Consider the following 20,967-nt stretch of genomic DNA (forward strand, 5'->3'; position numbering starts at 1 on the left):
TATTTCATAATACAATAGCTTATGAAGAAGCATTTCTTTTCTCTTCTTTTTTTTTTTTTTAAGGTCTTCTATTGCTTAAATATATTTTCAAGGTTATACTGGAAATCTTCTCCACTGCCTTATCCACCAAATTCAGATTATTTGACGTGAAAGTGTTGTTTAACCACAGATTTTGTCCCCCACTGGCTCCTGCTTGAAGGAACTCATGAAAGAGCTTTAACTACAGCCAAATACATAGCTGATGAAGTCACCAATGAACAAACTTAGGTCACTTTCTGATATTATAAAACTTACTTTTCAAAGGAATATTTACCCCAGGCACAAGAAAAGCTGGCACTTTGGAACATTATGTAATTTCTCTATAATGCAATTATATCTTGAATTTCAGCATGTATATGTCATCTTCTTTGGGGCAGTTTGAGGAGTGCTCATCCACTCACTTTTACATCCATTCCAGCACACAGTTTCTGTGCAGCAGTAATTGAGAGAGCTTTTGCTTTCTCCCTCCTGCCTGTGGAAAGACAGGTTGTAGAACAGAAGACAGCAACACTTCCCACCAGCCCCAAAGAACTACTACCAAGAAATGCACTGTGCTCAGTGTTAGTCTTTCACTTCAAGCTTGAAGCACCTACTTCCTGCAGGATGCTATTCAAAGACCTGTGGTTTTCTGCAGAACTTGCCACTTGTTAGCAGTAAAGTTCCTTGATGTGGCCCACAGTAAAGCATCACCCAAGCTTTCAGCAACATGATCCAGGCTTCTGACACTTCCCTGCATGGGGGCTGGTGCTTGCACTTCCTCCTAACACAGGGGATGTGTTTTACCTTTGTGCAATCATTTTTTCCCAGTTTGGCTGAACAAGGCAAAATCCAACAAGGTTTAAGGATTATGTCTGGCCCATACAATGTTGGGGGTGTTCTTATCCTTTTCCCTTAGCACTGCTGAGTCAAATGAAAACATAAATGTCACACATGCAAAGGAGGAAGCAAAGACAATAACAGGACACTCAAAAGAAGGAGGAAAAAAATATCAGAGTTAGCTCTGTAAACATATTCCAGAGCTGAAAGATTTTGTCTCCTATTAATAACTACTGAGCTATCTAGCCACAAGTTAGGAAGATATTTCATCTATTGTTTATAAAGTGCTTTTCTTTGTTGACTTAGAACTATTCAAGACCAGACTTGGCTGGTGTCCTGTACAACACTGTTTTGTACTACCTTATCTTTGGTGTATGTGACCAGTTTTCTAAGCCCAGATATTTCTACAGCGGAGAACTGCAGTTCATTGTACATAAAGCAGATTTTATCCCCACAACTGTGCGTTCTATCAATGCCCATAACTTCTAACATAGCTACATATGAAAGAATTCTTCTTTCACTGTTCATGTATTTTATCTGATGGCAACCAAAAACTGAATGTCTTAAGGATTTCAGATTAGAGGAGCTGATTAGCAGATGTCAACAAAACACCATTTTCCAGTGCTGGTCTGCAATAAACACTTTCTTAAGAAGAACCTAATGAAGTTGAAAACACTGATTTCAAATTCATCTCTCTTGGCTACTGGTGTTCAAAGAATATCTGGAATAAAATCTGTCTCTGCCTAACCCTCCATCTAGTACATCTAGAAGTGAAGTTAAACAAAAGCCTCCATAAATTTTGGCAAACCATGTATGAACATGACATGGTAATTAAACTTTAGAACGATTGATACATATTTCAGATTTGGTTTCTTTGGTTTCTAAAACATACTATTTTCTTGTAATGGATCGTTATTGCTCTCTGAAAAGAGTATTAATTTAATAACATATACTGCTAATTTCTTTTCGGTTTACAAATGTGACATGACTTCTAATATTCCTATTACATATATGAATTGAATATATACTGCCATGACTTCTAAAGAAAAAAATTAGGTTCTGGAACACTGATTAATAGAGAAAGGCATTTTCTCAGTTTCTGAACACTTAACTTTCAACATTTATCTCCAATTAAGCAATCTGTTTCATAATTTGCATTGTGTTCAATGTACAGGCACAAAACTGCTATACTAACTGCTATGGTAATATATACAGTTCTACATACCCAAAGCAACATCAACTAACTATAGGTCTTAAAACAAAAAGCAAAGAAAGAAAAGACCAAACCCACTTTGATCTCTCCGCGTACAAAGCGCTTCGAAACATCACATTGTTTGCAAATATTGTTTATGCTGTTCTGGCACTTTCTGTCCAAGCAAGACATTTTGTGTTGCTCCCTGAAAGATGAATATTTCAAGATGTGCTGACAATTAAAACATACTGGTCATGCTTAGAGGAATAATTTCTAGAGTTCAAATACACCGAAGCAGAACTCGAGTAGCAGCAGTCCCTCAGTAGTACATGTCAGTACCAGGTTTCCCTGTTATATTAAGATAGAAGGAGGAATGTGCATGGTGAGACACAAAACAAACAATGCTCTTTAAACAGATCATAAAATCCCACTATGTTCCTAGGACATAATGTGAGAAATTCTGATTTGGTTCCATACAGAACCCAGTTCTGTTCTCAGCAGAAATCTGGAACTGCATCTACTAAGGGTATATATTTTCTTTACACAGATTGCCTCTAAATCCATGCTACAGTACAACTGTAATGAGCATCTCTGCAACTGTCCTAAATTGAATTAATCACAGGCTCTTTAACTAAAGTCATTAATGATGATGCTAACTGGAGAATGCATAGATCATTCTGCAATCCTAGGCTACATCTTACTTACAAACTGACTGAATACACATTCCAATTTTTATACTCAGTACTTCTCTCTCCTTTTAGGTGGGTTGTTGAATATTTTAAAAGCTGGAGAGAGTATGAAGTACAGCCACTGTACACCAGAAAGCCAAAATTTCTACTGGGTACTCTCCTTCTGCAGAGAACATCTCATAACAAGGTATCCTTATTTTCACACAGATTACCACACAGAGTATTTTCCAGTTTATGAGAGTCCAGCAGCCATAACACCCAGATAGGAGAGGCCACACAGATGGACTGTCTTTGAGCAAAAGTTGTTAGTAACAAGTTTTCTGGGAAATGCAGAGAAAATCAGTGTTTCAAAGCTGAGACACACAACCCCACATCAGGAGAGTCAGGCAAACCAACAGATTGAACTGAAGTAATTTAGGGCTGGAAGCAAAGTATTTTTCTCTTTTTAGAGCTTCAATGCACTCTGCAGTTTCAGATCTCTATCATCTATTTAAACTGCACAAAGCAGATCATATATGAGCAGACCAAGTTCATGTTCCCCAAAACTTAAAGAGCAAGTGCTTGGGATCTGCCCATCCTCATGAATTTACTGGCTTCAAGAGCTCTGCTGATCACAGCCAACACAATTCGCTACCTTTTTATTTCCAAACTTCATCCTACTTCACTTCCACTGAAAATTCTGGTCATTCAGTTTATTTTTACTGCTGTTTGATCTGGTTTACCCTGTCCTTCATCACTTCCCCCAACACCAGGAGCAGAGATGATTTCTGCTTTGTTCACTGTTGAAAACACAATGCAAATTCCCTCCAAGGACTGCAAGACCTGACAAGTATTCTCAATGACAGTCTGCTGTATCTGTCAGTGTCCAGTAACATCACACAAAATTGTTTATTTATAAAGAAGAGAGTGACCCTCACTAGCTGCCACACAGTTTAAGACAGGCTTTAGTTTATTAATGTTTTAATTGCCAATGAAAAATGCTCTCACCCAGGCACTTGAGGGGTGGTCATCTCAAGCTTTCCTGGGTCAAGCAGGGACAAAGTAATGACTTCTAACATCAGAACCAGAATGCAAAAAAATACCTTTGAAATCATTCTTTGTATAATACAGCGTAATATATCAAGACAAGAAAGAAAATTTCTTTATAAATTCCTTATATATTAATTACATATGCTGGTTCTGACTTTTTTTTTTTCTTGCCTGACACTTGTAAAAGCATTTTTAGACTAAAACTAGTAAGGTGCTAGAGGGCTCCAAACCCAAGTTAAAGCAGATGGAAACACATACTTGCATTACATGCAACATGCCCATTCCCAGAAACTAAAATGGGTTTAATCAGATGCACCAATTAAAAATGCCTGATTGAAACTGAAACTGAATGCTCAGAACCTCACCTAACTCAGTTTTGGTGTCAGGAAGCTTTACTTGTCCAGGCACAGAACCAGTGACATCACAGCCTCCTCTGATGTGACAGCAAAAGTTCATCTGCTACTAGAAACTGAAGTTCTTGTTAATCTGGCAGCATTCTTAGAGGGAAAAGTTACCTGGAGGATGAATACCAGCAAAAGTCTTTCCTGGACACAAAGGTCATCTGAATTTCCTCTGCTGTGCCACAATACTGTTAACTATTTTCAGTTCTATGAATTACTGCATGGTACCAAACTAGTATAATTGTGGTCTCTAGCCAGAATTTTGTTTACACAAAATAAAAACATAATCTATCTCCAAATCTATAATGCTTCAAAGTGCCCACAGCTAACAGGGATCTAACTTTGAGTATTTGAGTTTTTTCTTAGAAGCCAAATTTCATTATGAACAGAAAACTGGGAAAAATCATCACATTTGTCAAACTCATTTCTTCAAAAACAGGACAAGAGTTTAACAAAACCCAAACAGACTCCAACACAAAGACAACAGGAAGATAGTAGGACAGGGTAAGAGCATACCTGGTTGCATTTAGCTTCTTGATCTGGCAATACATTTACTTGAACAAACCTGAAATACTTGAAATTAACACTAAGACATGAATCAACAGCCAATGCTACATTGAACGGCAGGAAAAATCCCATGGGTTCCTCCCTATCTGACTTCCATAATGAACTTCTAATGAACTTTTCCTGCCAGCTCCAGAGGCAGCCCCAGCAGCTGGATGGCGAGCATGCCCACAGAGCCAGCCTGCCAGGTCCCACCAGAAGCAGGAAGGATGCTTCCCTCACATGCTTTTAGCAGTGCCAGCTATTTGAAGTGAAACACACAAACACGGCTTAGAAGCCAAATCACCTTCAGAAGATGGGAACCGGATGCATAAAGGATCAGCCTCTGCCAGCAAGACAAAGTAACAGCAACTGTTTCCCTCTTGACACTCTAAAGGCAACAGTGGTTTCTCTCCATTATTTCAAACTCATGACACACTTCCAGATTTCTAGCTAAGTTTGCAATCATCACACTACCCTTCTCCTTTACCTTTATGCTGCTACTTTTGCTTATTTTGCATTTAAACAGAACACGAACACATTCAACATAGCACAAAACAAATTTTTTTTTCTTATTTTTTCTTTTTTTTTTTTAATACTACATCTTAACCTGAGGATATAATCAGTATCACTGTTCTGTAGTAACTTGATTTCATTCCTGGAAACAGCTGCCTTAAAACGTAAAGCTTTTCTTTGTAACTTCTGAAGGAAATAATGCTGTGCTTATAATCATTACCAACATGGCTTCTCTGGGTCAAGTGCAACTATCTCAATACAGCTCAATTCAGTATTTAGCATCCAGTATTTAAATACTAAGACAACAGATTTTTGTGTTTAGCTAGTCCTTTGACACAGCAAAAGAACCGCCTCCTCCCAACAGCAAACATTTCACCCCATCCACAGAATGACAACATGATATTTGCATGTGTTCTAATACAGGTTCAAGTAGCACAACAAATAAAACTCTTGACATGGAACAGCATCTAAAGTCAGATGAATAGGAAGTATTTGTGTCATTCTATCGTTCTGAGTTTAAGGAACAATGCAGTGTTACACTACTTATGGCAAAATACCTTGGTTATGACAACTGTGACTCTATGATGAACAAATTTGCCATTAACTAAGGAAGTTTTAAAAATATTTCCCAGAGAAACCCTAACAAATATGCTCTTTTCAGACACAAGTGTTTAATTTTAGCTAGGTTTTAATCTACATCTCAATACCCATTCTTCTGGTAAAGAAACCAGATTCAGGAAACATAATCTAAGGGCGTTGTTTCAAACCTTGTTTCTAATTAAGGATTTAACACTTGGACAAAACCTTCCAAACAAGGATTGAGAATTCTGCAAAGGATCACAGTATGACTGTAAACTGCTGCCTTGGCTTTCCCAGTGCAGGAAGCGCAGATACCACACCCAAAATCTTGTTCAGGCCTTTTTTTAAAACTTCTGCTTTTTCTCTTCTTTATTTCCATATAAAGTTCAGTACTAAGTTTTAGAATTTTCTCCTAAACCAGATTTGCAAAATATAAAAAGTGTTTGTTCACTCAAATTACTCAGTTTTATGCCTAAAGCTACAGCTCTCCAAAATACATGGAAAAATATTAAAGGCAAATATCAGAAGTTAACATTTCCAGCATTTTATTACTTCATCTGTCAGTCACATAGAATCTTCCATTCTAAGTATTTGTCCGTAAACATCATGTTTTTACCAGGATCTTGGAGTTATCACATATCAGCCTGCTATAAAAAATACAGATTCTCAACATATTAATTGCAAAGCAATGCTGCGCTCAAATTGCTCTTACTGTGTTACTTTAAGGAATAAAAATAGCACTTTATTTTGCTTCAGGGGTTTTGAAGCCCTTCACAAACACTTACGTAACTCTTCCCTTTGTAGCCCTGGTCATGTTTTATTTTATTTCTAAACAGAAGTATCTATTTCAACAATTAGATGATGAGCATGTGCATCTACATGTATCTACCATTCTCCAGATAATATCATCAGTGGCAAAGAAAAAAGAATTTAAAAACTATTTTTGTTAACCAAACAGGAAATCCTACACTTCAGCCTCTTCAAATTAGTGCTAGACAGAGAAGTTCCTTACAGCTTTGCAAAAAACAAAAAAAAAAAAAACCAAAAAACCCAACATTTTAAACCTTTGAAGTTTAACCAGTTTTCAAAGTTTTTTCAGAAGATTTTAAATCCCCCATACATTAAAAAAAAGTCATTACATATGACATACATATTCATATGAAGAGAGCAAGCAGCATAAAATATCCCATTGAAGAAAGATAAAACTCTGCACGATGGGCTGGCTGTTCAGTGCGTGGGAGGGCTCAAGCATGCTGACATTAGCTTAGGAAAATATGCAAACTCTTAACACTTCTGAATGCAAGCAATTTAAAAGCCCACAAACTACCCCCCAGGCAGCCATCTCAAATAGTGAAGTACTAAAACAAAGCTAAAATTAAATTTGAAAAAAGCACAAAAACGTCAACTTTCATACCGATTGACTACATTAGGCACACTGCTGTTCTCAACTTATATTTAGTTATACTAACACTAGTTTGTTCATTCTACTCAATTTTATACGAAATCCTTTTTATACCAGCTAAGTACTTGTATTCCTTAACTCATCGAGTTTTTCCCTTTTAATTTCACTGCCCAAAACCCGATCACACTGCTGAAAGTGGCATATGGCATCACATGAAAACCTGACACAGCCGGGCGGGTGCCTGCAGGGGGATAATTCATCTCTACCAGCACTGATAGCCCAGTGCCTGCCCCCACATCACTGCAGCTGGAATCTCGGCAGCAGCAGAGCAGAGCCTGCCACTCCTCCCAGGACTGTCCTCTGCCTGCTGGGGAGCAGGGTCGGCCCTCCCCACTGGGGTCTCTTCACCCTGGTAAAGAATGCAGGCAAGATAGGAGAAAGGGCTTCCTTGACCTATTTCTTCAGCAGCTCTCACCCCTTCACCTCCTACACACACATATCTGCACCCACCTCCAAATTACACATACATCCAAGAATCTCTGGAGGCTGGTGGAAAAAAAAAGATCTGTAAGAAATGAGACACTGAAAAGTACCAACATTTTCCTCCACTTTTTTGCATCTGTGGAGAAGCTGCAAGCTGGAGAGACTACACTGCATTTCTCAGTCTCCGGAGAGCAGAAGGGAAAGGTAAAAAGTATCAAAATGCCAATCTTTATCTTAGATACAAAATCATTCTTGTCTTAATTGGTTTTGTTGTTCATAATTTTCCAACACCCACTCTTACTAGTGACAGTCCAAACACACAGAAGACATTGTTCATACCCTCAGGGGCTTTCCAATTAAATGCCAGAAATCTGAACACAATGAAATTACTCATTTAGCTACAAGTGGAGGGTTTAAAGATTATAATTTATGAAGGATTTACAGCTATGCTTGGTGTTCATGCAAAACCTCAGCCAAACACTGGGTTCTATTCCTTGGTTTTGTCTAAAGGATAAAAGTGATGCTCTACCTGCTTTTGTCTTCAAAACATTTACATAACCCTCAACAAAAGACTGTGACATTTACTTCTCCTAATCAATCAATCCTATAGAGAAACCAGGCTAGATTAAACGCCCATTTTAGCTTCGCAATTTGGACAGAAAAGCGAGAAACCATCACAGGGAAGTAGCACTAACCTAAATAACAACATATGAGTTAATGAGTTGGGGCAGGGGAACGGATGTTAAGCTCAATGAAACTCCTGAAGAATATAAAAAGTTTTATTTTTTTAATACACAAAAACTGCATCTAAGCTAAGACTATAAGCAGCTATCCAACGCTTTCAAATGACACTTTACCAATTGAAAAAGCACCTTTAGCTTTCTATTGGTGTAAACCAAATTCTAATATGTTAATACAGCATTTGAGACTAAAAATATACACATAAATGAGAGAAAAGTAAGAAAGCTTATCTAGTTCATAGCAACATATAGTTCCTCTCCACAGTCACCCGAAGAACAGAGCATGCTTCAAAAAGGTAGAGAAACCTAACTTTCTGTGGACCAGTTCTTATTTAGCACCCTTCCAGCTAAAACCAACAGGGAAAAAGGTTAGCAGTATATAAACACTGCATCAAAAGTTTTAACTGCTCTTAAAAACAACCCTGTTGACTTCTTCATGTATTACAGTAACAGAATTATCTTTTTCTTCAGGTTCAAGAGATGCTGTACAGAAAAATGCAGAGCAGAGGAAGGGCGTTATCTTGATCAGCATGTTGCACCCACTGGCTCAGAGTATGTGGTTAACAAACAACTCTCAAGAGTGAAGAAAAAACAGAAGAAAAAGTGGTGCTTGTTCTGTCTACAATCCTAAGGGCAGCTTTGGAAGGCTCTAAATCAAAACCTTACCAAAGCAACACAGGTTACCCTTGGACAAAACTACCAACTGCATTAAACTTGGTTTTGGGATTGGGACCTTTCTGGATTTACATATTTTGTTAGTAGCTTAACAGAGAGCAATCAAACCTCATCCAAAGAATTTTGCATTTCTAAACTAATTTCTAGACTTAATGCACACAGTTTTTAACTCTACCAACACAAAGTTAAACTGAATTTTTGGTTTTTTCTTGAAGATTCAATGAGTATAAGACCCTTTAAAGAAAAATAATTTGGAGATCACACATCACTAAGATTCACTATCATTCTGGCAGCGGCAAGATAAACTACAGGAGTTACTCATGCAATTCAACACAACCTATTTAACATCTTCTCTGAAAATCACATTATCTAGCCCTAGAGCTATTTAAGATTTCTTAGCATTTAAAAAAGAAATAGAGACAAAGCAACCAAATTTCAAGGGTGTTCTAACAATTATTCTTAGATTGGATGGAAAATGAACTGGTGCTTTAAAAGGGTTTTCAAGTAAAACCTTTAACAGTCAGGACTGCTTTAGACCTAAACCACAATTCAGTGGTTGACTTTTCTGGATTTACCTGCAGCCTCCGAGAAGCCCTTTTGTTGCTTTTTTTATGTACTATAATCAAAGAAAATGAAGGTATAGCAAACAGCACTCTCCTTACCACACTGAAACCAATCTGAGTCATCTTCTTGGGAAACTGTGGACAGAAGCGCTAAAAAGTTCATGTTCACAGAAGCTGCTGCACATTGCTTTTCTACTGCTGGTTGCTGTACCTGCACCGCCTTTTGCATCTGCAACCAAGTTTTAATAGAACCAATGCACAGGATATAAAATTTATTGACTTAGTTAAATTGCCAATTTCATCTCTGCTCTTTTAACTTCAAATCCACAGTTCAGACTTAGAGGTCTGTATGCACAATCTGTGTATGCTTGTCTACTCATAGATACATAGATACGCTCTTCACAAAGATTACAATGGCACTATTAATTTGGACACGTCCTGTGGAAAAGTTCAGAAACGTCGACCCTCCAGAAATTCAATTTACTTTTTGTGACAGAATGATCTGGATGGCAAAAAAGAAGCTGCAGACAGCTTTGTTCAGGCAATCCCTAGGCTCCAGCCCATCTTCCAGCTGCAGTGTAATTTTCAAGGGACAAAAGAGTGCCAGGAGAAGAGTAAAGTTGATCTAGGTGCAGCTGTTGAGCAATAGCCTCATATAAGACTGTGCACTTAGAACAACTGTACCACTGCTTTACTCCTGATACCCAGTAAGGGTGATTCAGCCCAAAGCGCAAAAAACTTCTCACCCTGAAGCTAAAGAGTAAATTTGTCCTTAAAATAACACAGCAGTTTTGATAATATCTGTTATCAAGTTGCCCTCTGGGTCTGTAAGTGAATATTTAATACAGAAGACCTGCTGCTGGTATTAAATTGAACACACATTTTTGCTATTTCTTGTTTGCTGTTCATTAAGGAGTAACACAGAAACGAACTACAAAAATATGCAACTGCCCGGAAGGCAGCGTAAAACTTTTTTCTGTAAGGTGCTATTCACACTGCAGGCCAAATTCACAATTAACAAATACCAGGCTGCTAGAATAGCTTAGCACCTATGTCCCAGTCACTTAGCAAACTCTGCTGAACAGAAGCTAATTCATCTCAAAGTTTTGTAAGAAACAGGTTATGAATTTTCATAACTAAAAGCTGTCACATCAGCTGGTTACTAATTGACATTTACTACCCTCAGCACTGCAAAGGACTCGAAGTTATGATCTGGGCTACAATCTGACGTTGGTCTTAAGGGTTTTGTCTCCTCTTTGGAGATTTAGTCTGAAAATACAGTAAGCAACATATCCTAAACTGTTGAGGGAATTACAAGAATATTTACGTAGAGGGTATCTTTTTTTTCTCTCCTGCCTGAGGAAAGGGTTGGAAGATCACTGTTCTAGCAATGCTACTGTGCACTCCTGTAGTTTAAAACAGAGTAACAATTATCTAAGTATGTAAGCTACTCTTAAGAGTAGCTTACAAAAAATCCGAAACTATGTATCCAGTTTAAAACAGAGTAACAATTATCTAAGTACGTAAGCTACTCTTAAGAGTAGCTCACAAAAAATCCGAAACCATGTATCCAGTGGGAAACAAAATTTTGATCCAGCTATAAACAAATACATGCCAGCACAACTGAGCCTGTAACCAATTCAAGAGCTACCTACCAAACATGAAGTGATAAATTCATATTAACCTACATGAAATCTCTTTGGTTTCTACTCAATGTAAACATCTATGTTGAAAATAATTACTGGAATGATTGAAGAACAAAATTCTTAACACATACAAAAAATTTTATGCTGCTGCCTTTCATGTATGTATGATCCTTTACAGTTGGAACAGTCCTGGGACAATATAATGTCTGAAAAACTGACATTCCTTGAGAACTGTGTTGTAATTAAGAAGTTATGAAAAAATACTTTTCCAAAAGTGTTAAACAATTTTAACAGCAAAATCCTTCATCATGTCAAATTGTTGCAGACATTCAGCATCCTCATAAAAATATCTTAGTAAGAGCTCCACCTGCCTTAAGGCCACCTCAATTTTGATTTGTTAGAAGAGTTACACGTTGGCACGGAGAAAATAAAATGCAGGAGAAGACAGACTAGAAAGAAAAGAAAAAGCTTAGAGATAGACAGGTCACATTGAGGTCTTCCTCTCTCCTAAGTCGGCCTCTCCTGCTGCTCACTCATGCAGGGACATCATAATTTTGTGGCGGTGATATTTCCACGGCAACACTGGTGACAGTGATGTCACAAATTCAGTGCTGACATAGCTTCAGGATCAAGTACAAGGAGCAGATGGGATGCGAGGGAGAAAGCTCCTATTTAAACACAAATCTCTTTCATAAGAAAGAAAGAGGCATGAGCAAAGAACCAGGTGAATGGAGCACGTTTTCAAGTATGATATATTCAAAAGATTATCCTAGCATGAAAATCTATTTAAAGGCAAGACCTACAATACAGGGTAACTGTCAAATTTGTTAGGCCTTATAATAAACCAACCTTGAAAGCTCCCTGTTTTGCATGACAAGCCCTGTGCTCCATTTCTAAAGTGGCAGTGAAGACAATACACTTTTGTCCCTTGCGAATTTCCTTTGGACAACTTTAACATTCAGATATATTATTTGATACATCACTGTGCTCATAATACTGTATGTAAATATGATGTCAAGCCCTCACTGGAGTTTGCTATCTAAATTAGATATGATATGAAAGACATTAAAGCAAATCCCAGATGGGTCTCCAAGTACAACAGGATGGTAACTGGAATATTCAGCCAGCACTGTTAGATAGGCCAGAGGGGGCTGTACTTTTGTCCTGATCTGTGGACGCATGCAAGAATCAACACAAGCTCCAGGCCAGCTAAGCACCCCTAAGCTCCTCACCAGTTACACACTGCAGACTCCAAAAAATTACAGGTATCAAACCTCCTCCCTGTCTTTGGCCACCCCATGAACCAAGAGCAACTGGCCCACACAGCATAGAAACAATTGTGACTAAAAGGGAAATAGCAGAGAATGCAATCACAATATAGTCACAAACAGTCTCCACATTAACTCATGTCACAGTGCAAGGATTTCTTTAAGATGCTCCTCTCCACAGAGAACAAGTGATAAACAGCAAAACTACCAACGAAGAGAGTCAAGGGAAGTACCTATGACCAAAATCCAGGTGTAGGCAGTCATTCACAGAGCTGCATGCAATGAGAAGCGGTTTCTTACGGCAGCAGTGGTAGAAAGATGCACAAGAATAATGAGAAGTCCAACAGGAGATAAAAGAAATTAAAAGGATATATTTTCATATTCTGATCACAGAAGAAAAAAGCCCACATTTTTCAAGATTTCAAGATGAAGACCTGAAAAGATTATCAACAGTCTAGATCTCAGAAGGGAAAGGAAGAAAGGGAATAAAATCTGCAGCCTGAAGCTGGGCCTAAGCCAAGATGTGAACAGGCCTCCAGGAAGGGATGTTGGGTGGAGGCAGAGACTAAAAGCACAATGCGAAGAGGAATAGATCCAAAGTCAAGTAGCTAAGCAGGGTTCCCAAACACCATCTATGAAATCACTAAGGCAAAACTCCAGAAAGGGAGAGAAGGCAGAGTGCCGTGTGTTACAAGCCACAAAAATGATCAGAGTTAGGAAAGTCCACTTGATTTGTCAAACTATGACATTACCAACAGCAAACCAAAAAAGCAGGCGATAAACTGAAGGATGCTGGCTGTTCACAAAAATAATTAAAAGATCTGAATAACTACAATTGTTTGGCTTCAGCAAAAGTGGGGGTTTTTTTCCAAACACATCAGGCATGCTCCTGCAACTCACACTAACAGAATGCTGTCTGAAATATAAAAAAAAAATAAAAAAATAGTTTGGGGCTATAAACCTCTACAGGCCTCTTACTTGTTAAAGTAGCAAACTCTGGAAACAGTATCCATTAGCACAGTAGGATAAGAAATAGAGTCTATTTTAAGATGTAGTTTATTGTTTTTACAGTTGTGATTAAGACACAGCTGTCACAGACTAACATGACTACAATACAACCTCAACAAGACTCCTCCTCTCCCTTTGCTTTTGTAAGGCCAACAGCCTCGGATGAGAACATGAACCGAGTTCCCCCAGTGGACTTTCAAGAGGTTACATTAATTTCAGTACTGGAAAGCCCATCTTCTTTATACCCAAGAGGAAAAAAAGCCTCCCTTAGAAAACTCTTGCATTACTACATCTCTTTTACGTCACGTTTATAGAGATGTGAAAAAGATGGCTGATACAAGCTCAAGGCAGCTCTCATTGCTGTTTGTATGGCATAGCAAACCAAGGCAGCTGCCAAACACGAGCAACAAAGAAAGTCTCCTCCTATTGTTTTTTGAAAAATAACTTACTTTCTCTCTATCACACTGATCAAAATTAACATTCCCCTGATAGACAGAAGTCAACTGTTCTCCTAAAATGAAATATTACACAAAATCAACATTTTAAGAGTCGAAAATACATTTCAAGTCCAAGTTTTGCAAATGTATCATGCAGAACAGAAATATTTTTACAACAGCTAAAATGAAAACATAACAAAACCCCACAAGTACAAAGTAATAGATTTTTAAAAGCAATAAAATTATCATAGGCCCATTCTTACACAATCTCACTCTAAAAGCAATCCCAAGTATAAAATAACACTAGATTGGGATGCCAAGTATTTTTTTCCAACTCTCACTTCTCTATATAAATATCATAGGCATAGTGTATTACCTTCATTTTCTGAAGCTTGACATTTTACTTTCAGTACCAAATCAAAGGTTCGTTCTGGATTTTCCCTAGAAGAAACAAACACAACCAATTACCATATACATTATTGCAAATCTTATTTCTACTGTTATATCCTTCCCATTCTTTTTGTACAATAATAAATAGAATTAAAATATCATTAAAACAGAATTAGTGCTCAGATTAGTTCTAGGGAAGAACGAAGAAGCCACATTTCCCTATACAACCTTAGGAAAGGAATAAGAAAGATAAACAAGCTAAACTGTGTGATTTATTTACATGATCTTGTCACTGCCTTATATATCAAATAGCTTTTAAGGCACTCCACCATACCCCACCTAACAGTTGAGAAGAAAGAGCTGCTACACTCCTTATCAATCAGTCAATCTGTCACATTAATGGACTCACAGGCAGCCTCTTCTAAAGCTATGTCTTATTTCTACTAAATAGAACAGCCCATCATTAGCCTTCCATTTTAACTCCCTGTGTTTAGCCACTCTCCTTTAAATGCATCTGATTACTACCCCAAGGCCGAGACTCGTTTGGCTTCCTCTCCCACCAGATATTGATCGTCAGCTGGGCCTGTCCCAGCTGAACCTCAGGCATGATTCAGGGCGGAGCCAACGCGAGTGCACTGACCAGGGATGGATAACCGGGGATGGACAGAGGCCGGAGCCGGCCGGGAGCACGGAGCCTCCCCATCCACCTGCAGCAGCCATTAGGGGCAGCTGCGTGCGCGGCCCACGCCTCTTCCACCTGAGGATAATAACTAAGTGCCTGTGCCAACAGCAATTAACACTCAGCCTAATCCCGAACTACATATTCATAGAAACAGGTCTAAATGCCATTACCGTGCCATCCACCCCTCTCTGCCTACCAAGCACACTGCTATTTATATTAAAAACAAGCGGTATAACCGCACCCATATCAATTATCTATTTAGCCCACATAAAAGGCTCACACTTGAACTCCTGTCTTGAGTAACACTCCCACTGAAGTCAGCTGGAGATTTAGGCTTAGGAAAAAAAAAAAAAAAAAAAACAAAACAAAAAAAAAAAAAAAAAAAAAAAAAAAAAAAAAAACAAACAAACAACAAGACTTGGTTCCAGGTTTCTAAAATGCTGTGTATAAAGCACACAGCAAATTAACACATTGTTGTTTCTTTAAATAAAGTTTTGAATGAAATCCAAAGGCTGAGCTAGGGAAAAACTCAGCTGTCACAAATTAATTGATTCAGTACATGCTTTCACTGACCTCCGCATCATCATCGAGATAGGCAATTATAGTCTAATTCAGATTATGAAGACATAACCTGCCCATATCACACTCTTTCCTTGTATTTTAAAGCATTTTGTTGGGGAAATCCTGTATCTGCTGATCCTGTGTATAGGAGATGAAACTGGTCTGAGTTGCAACAGGCTAAATCCAGGACACTGGAGATTTACTCTGTCTGGCCCTTAACTGTCTATTGTTCCTCTGGCTGCTGAGCAGGTTCAGAATGAAACTTGTAAGACTGTGCTTGGTTGAGTCACCTAGAAAACTGAACCACAAAAATCCTTCATTTAGAAGAAGTGACATCTCCCCATGACATTGCTCTAGCTTAGGCCTTGGGTTTATCCTCTCAGGTTGGGGTTTTAATGTGAATCAGTTTGTGTTACAATCAACAAATGAGTGCTTCTAACTCAACTCCTAGCTGAATTACACTCATGAAAAAAGCTCTTTGAAGTAATACTGCCTTCTGTCTTTCACTGTAGTACTCTAAAACCGCTTTTGCAGGAAAATGCTTCTAAGTTTACTCTTCACATCCCACTACGCTTAGAAGTGTCAAAAATGTGTCAAACTAATCTGAGAATTGTGAGCCCGTCTCTCGTCTCTCGTTTCCCTGCCAGCTCCGCGGTGCCAGCCTGCTCATTCAGCACGTATGGGCACGGAGCTGTTTGTCAATTGCCGGAACCCGCGAGTAACATCTTGTCACTTTCAATGTCACCAGAGCAGGCGGCCGCTGCCGGAGGGCAGCCTGGACGGCAGTGCTCCCAAATACCCAAAAAACCTCCTCTGCACCTGCCATGCCGTCACGGCAGAAGGGCGGTCTGCAACCACCGTGGCCATAAGCTAAAACACAAGGAGTTTCACCTGAACGTGAGGAAGAACTTCTTCACACTGCGGGTGGCACAGCACTGAACAGGCTGCCCAAGGAAGGTGGTGGAGTCTTCCCTTGGAGACGTTCCAAACCCACCTCTGTCACCTGCTCTACATGAGCCTACCTCGGCAAGGCGAGTGGAGGGGATGACCTGCAGAGCTCCCTCCCAACCCTGCGATCTCCTAAAGGGATGCCTGTAACAGCCTCGGCCCGAGGCGGGCAGGGGCACTGTGGGCAGCTCTGCTGGGCCCGGCGGCCTCGGCACCGCGCTGCCCCCCCCGCACGGGCCCCGTTCACCGGGCACAGCCCGGCCGGCGCCGGGGCCTCTGCCCGCCGGGCCGGCGGCTGCCGAGCGCGTCCCCCGGCCGCTGCGGACGGGCGATACCGGGGCCGCCGCGGGGCGGGGGAGCGGCCGGCGGGGCTGCGGCCGCCTCCTCCTTCTCCCCCTCCTCCTCGTCCTCCTCCTCCCCGCCGCCACGGGCCGGGCCGGGTCGGGGGGCGCCGCCGCTGCCCCCGCCCGCGGGTCCCGCCTCGCCCCGGCTCCGGCCCCGCCGCCTCCCGCCCGCCCTTCCCGCTGTCACTCAGCGGCCGCGGCGGACGCGCCCGGCCCCTCAGACGCTCCCGCCGGGTGGGCTCCCCCTCCTCCCGTCCCCGCCCGCCGCACGCCGGGCCCAGCGGACCGGGGCTGCCACCGGGCCTGCTCACCGCCTGTCCGCCGCGGGGGCTCGGCTCGGCTCGGCCCGCCGCGCCCGGCAGCCCCACCGCGGCCCCCGCACGCAGCACTCACTTGAACCTGCTGTCCATGGTCACATCGCGGGCCCCGGCGGCGGCCCCGGCGCCCCCAGGGACAAGCGCCCCCGCCCGGCAGGGGCGAAGGGGCAGCGCCGGCCGCGGAGCGCTGGGCGGCGGGGGCGGCTCAGCGCCGCGGCGGGCGGCGGCCCATGGCTGCTCCGCTCCGCTCCCCCGGCTCGGGCCGCGACTGCGGCGGAGCGGCGGCACCGCCTCCTCCCCCGTCTCTCAGTTCCTGTTGCAGCCGCTCCGGCACCTTCTGGGAACCAGGAAGCTCGGCGGCGGCCCGGGGAGCCGCCGGGGCTGGTGTCACCTGAGGCCGGCGGGGGAGGGCGGGCGGCCCGTGCCCTCCGCGGCAGGTGCCCCAGGCCCGGCAGGTGGGGCAGGGCAGCGCCCAGGGACCGTCATGTGTCACCTCCCGGGCACCTTCACCCGCTTCTAAAACAGCTCAGAGGGTCGGTCCGGCTGGTGTGTGCACTGACACATCCTAGCAGCCCTTTTACGTTCTTTATGCGCAGCGGGAAAGCGGAGCTTTTCGTGCTAAAGGTCATAAATGTTAATTTAACCTGCGGTGATCTGCTTAGCTTTTGTTTTTATCGAGTCCTAAACAAACGCTATCCCAAACTGCTGAAGAGGTGGTGCGGCTGGAGCAAACCCACCGTCCTGTAAACACACATAAAGAGCTTTCAGTCTTCGAGTGCTTCCCTCGAGTTTGGAAACGAAATAAAAATAACACCGTCCTTGTGAGGCTTCCAAGTCTCATTCATCTGAGAGGCACTGAGCTGCCAAATTCCCACCTACACCAAGTTTCCCTCACCAACATAGTAACACTGCAATGAAAAAGTGCGTAAAATAGATTCTGTAGTACTGGGCCAAAGAAAAAACGTCATTCTCTTCACTCTTCCTCCAGAAACTAATCATCGTATCAACTGTTGAAAAGATGAAAAAAATTCAAGCCAATTATATATTAAACACATAAAACAGCATTAGTGCATTACTGGGGCTGAAAAATCAAATATTCAAAAGTCAGGAAATTACAAATATTAAGTTCTCCAAACCAATATTGCTTTGGCTTCATTGCACATCCTACACACCACACAGGACATAGATAAACTAATAATAAACCCTATAGATGTGCAACGAAAAGAACTGAATGTTGCAGCAGTAACCTTAGCTTGGGGATTTTCTTGGGTTTCAAGTACTTACTTTCCCAGTCTTCATTCTGCAGTAATTTTTGGCTGTGTTTTAGCAGCCAGTATTTGCAACTCCCACTGAAGTAAATGAAATTTCTTGGGGCTTTATATCCTTAACATATAGCCACACACGTCATGTAGCTCAGGGTTGGTTTTTTTTCAAAAAAAAAGGTTAAATGTGAATATTTGTGTACCATGAGAGGCCCTCACAGCAGGCAGGTTTAATTCACCCACTGTTAAAGTGAACTCTGGTGGGATCAGTCTGGACTAAAGAGCCAGGAGAGAAGGGAGCAACACCCATGTCTGTTTTAGCAAGGGGACGGGAAGAGCAAGGCATCCAGCACCCGGGGATGTTACAGAACCAAAAGGGCTCCAGCGGTACCTGGTAAAGCTGGGTACAGGAGAAGAAGCACACGGGGAAGGATATGAGGCACAACTACAGTCATGTCTGTACCTCTGTCTTTCTGCCCGCCCTCCCTTTGCCCTCCTTCCAGACCTTCTGTAAAGCACACAGAATTTAAAAGTCTCTTCTGCAAAAAATGGCCAATGCTTTAACAAGACTGGATTTGGATTGGATGATTATCCAAATATTGAGGCATTTTAACTTGTGGAAAATTTCCATTTGAGGTGTTCAAGAGCACAAAAACCAAAAAATCCCAACACCCTTCCCACCCCCAAAAAACCCCCCAGAATTTCAGTAAATCCGTATTTTGAATTGCAATAAATATTTTATAAGTCTAGCGTGTGTTTATTTCTCTCTTCTCTTAAGCTGCTGATGCTTGCCACTTTTGCAGACAGAAGAGTATTCTGGCGGCCTGTCAAGCTGATCTACCATGCAATTCCAGCCACTCTTGGACTGGGGTCTGTCTTGGCAGATAGGACCACTGGGTCCCTTAGATTTCATTTTATCGTAATTGGAGAAAAAATAGGTAGGGTTTCTTTCCTAAAGTAAATACATGCCTTGTCACTGGAGTAAATTGACTGCATGCAGTGACTAAACCTTGCCTGCCTGGAAGAGCAGGAAGAGTAGAGAAAGTTCAGGTTTAAAATAGAAGGCATGTGAGAGAGCACCCTGTTGAGATGAGGCTCACATCTCCCAGAGCTATTATTTCAGACTCCATGAAAGCTTAAGCAGACATCTCTGCCCAGGTTACACTTAGTTCATGTTTTCAAGACTGTTTTGCAATCACAGCAGCTTTTAATGAAAGAGGATGTTTAAGGAAAGGTGTTGGTGTTCAAAACTACCTCTTGCTACTGCCTTGGTTTCAGCTTTTCCTGGAAGAAAGTCTATGAAGAAGGAAAAATGGAAAGCAAAATCTCTAGATATGCTGAAAATTGATTATTTTATTCTGAAGCTGTGAGTGTGGTTTAATTTTCTTTACTCTTTGGTTTTCCATTCCAAATTAGAGCCATGAAACAACTGATATTTGAATTTTCAGAATCAGCTGTTCTACATGTAATCCAGAAGACACAAAGCCTTTTTCTTTATGTTTTGCATAACATGAAAATGGCTGACCTCAACCTAAATTATATCTAAAAGATTAGCATAAGAATTGATATAAGAGGATTTGCCGGAGGTGGGGGTGATGAACATTTGTTTTGTAGATAGGAGCAACTGAAAAACAGAGATGAAGATTCCTACTCAATCTTCCATTGTAGTTTACCAGTGGTGAATATTCATTACTCATCTTTTTAACAGTCTAATAATTGAAAGGAGCTTTAAAACTGATACAGACACCTACACAATTCAGCTCTTACGTATTGGAAGTAAAAGAGGTCTCATGTAAATTGAATTGGATTTAGAAGCCTTAATTTTCTCCTAGATTTATTAATGCTTTGGAGTAAGAGGCCAAATGAAAAAAATATCCAAAAGTCTACTTCATCTGAATCAGATATGAGGAGAATGGAAGTGCCATCAGGGCAGCTTCATCTCAAGGATGATGGGATGGCCTGTGTTGGAAGGAACCTTAAAGATCATCTAGTTTCAAATCCCCTGCCTTGGGCAGGGGCACCTTTCCCTAGACCAGGTTGCTCAGAGCCCCATCCAACCTGGCCTTGAAGACTTCCAGGGATGGGGCATCCACAGCTTCTCTGCACAAACTGTGCCAGTGTCCCACCACCCCCAGATCAAATGATTTATTCGTAATACATAATCTAAACCTACTGTCTTTCATTTTGAAGCCATTACCCCTTGTCCTGTCATTACCTGCTCTTGTAAAATGTCCCTGTCCATTATTTTTGTAGGCTCCTTTCAGGTACTGGAAGGCTGCAATGAGGTCACCCCAAAGCCTTCACTTTTCCAGGCTGGACAAACCCAATTCTCTCAGCCTTTGCTCATAGGAGAGGTGCTCCATCCCTCTGATCAACTGGGTGGCCCCTTCTGGACCCTTCTGGACTCACTCCAGCAGCACCTTGCACACCTCATGAG

The 20,967-nt window shown here is 41.4% G+C and overlaps 1 protein-coding gene across 2 annotated transcripts in view; it reads right to left on the bottom strand.

Moving 5' to 3' along the window:
- DENND1B (DENN domain containing 1B) overlaps positions 1 to 17,561 on the bottom strand; it is a 145,728-nt gene extending 128,167 nt beyond the window's left edge. Inside the window, exons 1-2 of one of the 2 annotated variants that reach the window (XM_066192282.1) lie at positions 17,345 to 17,561; positions 14,403 to 14,467 (exon numbers count right to left, since the gene is read on the bottom strand). In XM_066192282.1, the coding sequence (XP_066048379.1) occupies positions 14,403 to 14,467; positions 17,345 to 17,361 (82 nt within the window). In that variant the 5' untranslated portion in view covers positions 17,362 to 17,561. The remainder of the gene's footprint in view (positions 1 to 14,402; positions 14,468 to 17,344) is intronic. The other variant, XM_066192280.1, reaches the window with a different exon arrangement.
- Between the last annotated feature and the right edge of the window lie 3,406 nt (positions 17,562 to 20,967).

Source organism: Chamaea fasciata, unplaced genomic scaffold (assembly GCF_029207755.1).
Source record: "Chamaea fasciata isolate MVZ Bird 193981 ecotype frontalis unplaced genomic scaffold, bChaFas1.0.hap1 SCAF_10, whole genome shotgun sequence".
Lineage (NCBI taxonomy): Eukaryota > Metazoa > Chordata > Aves > Passeriformes > Sylviidae > Chamaea > Chamaea fasciata.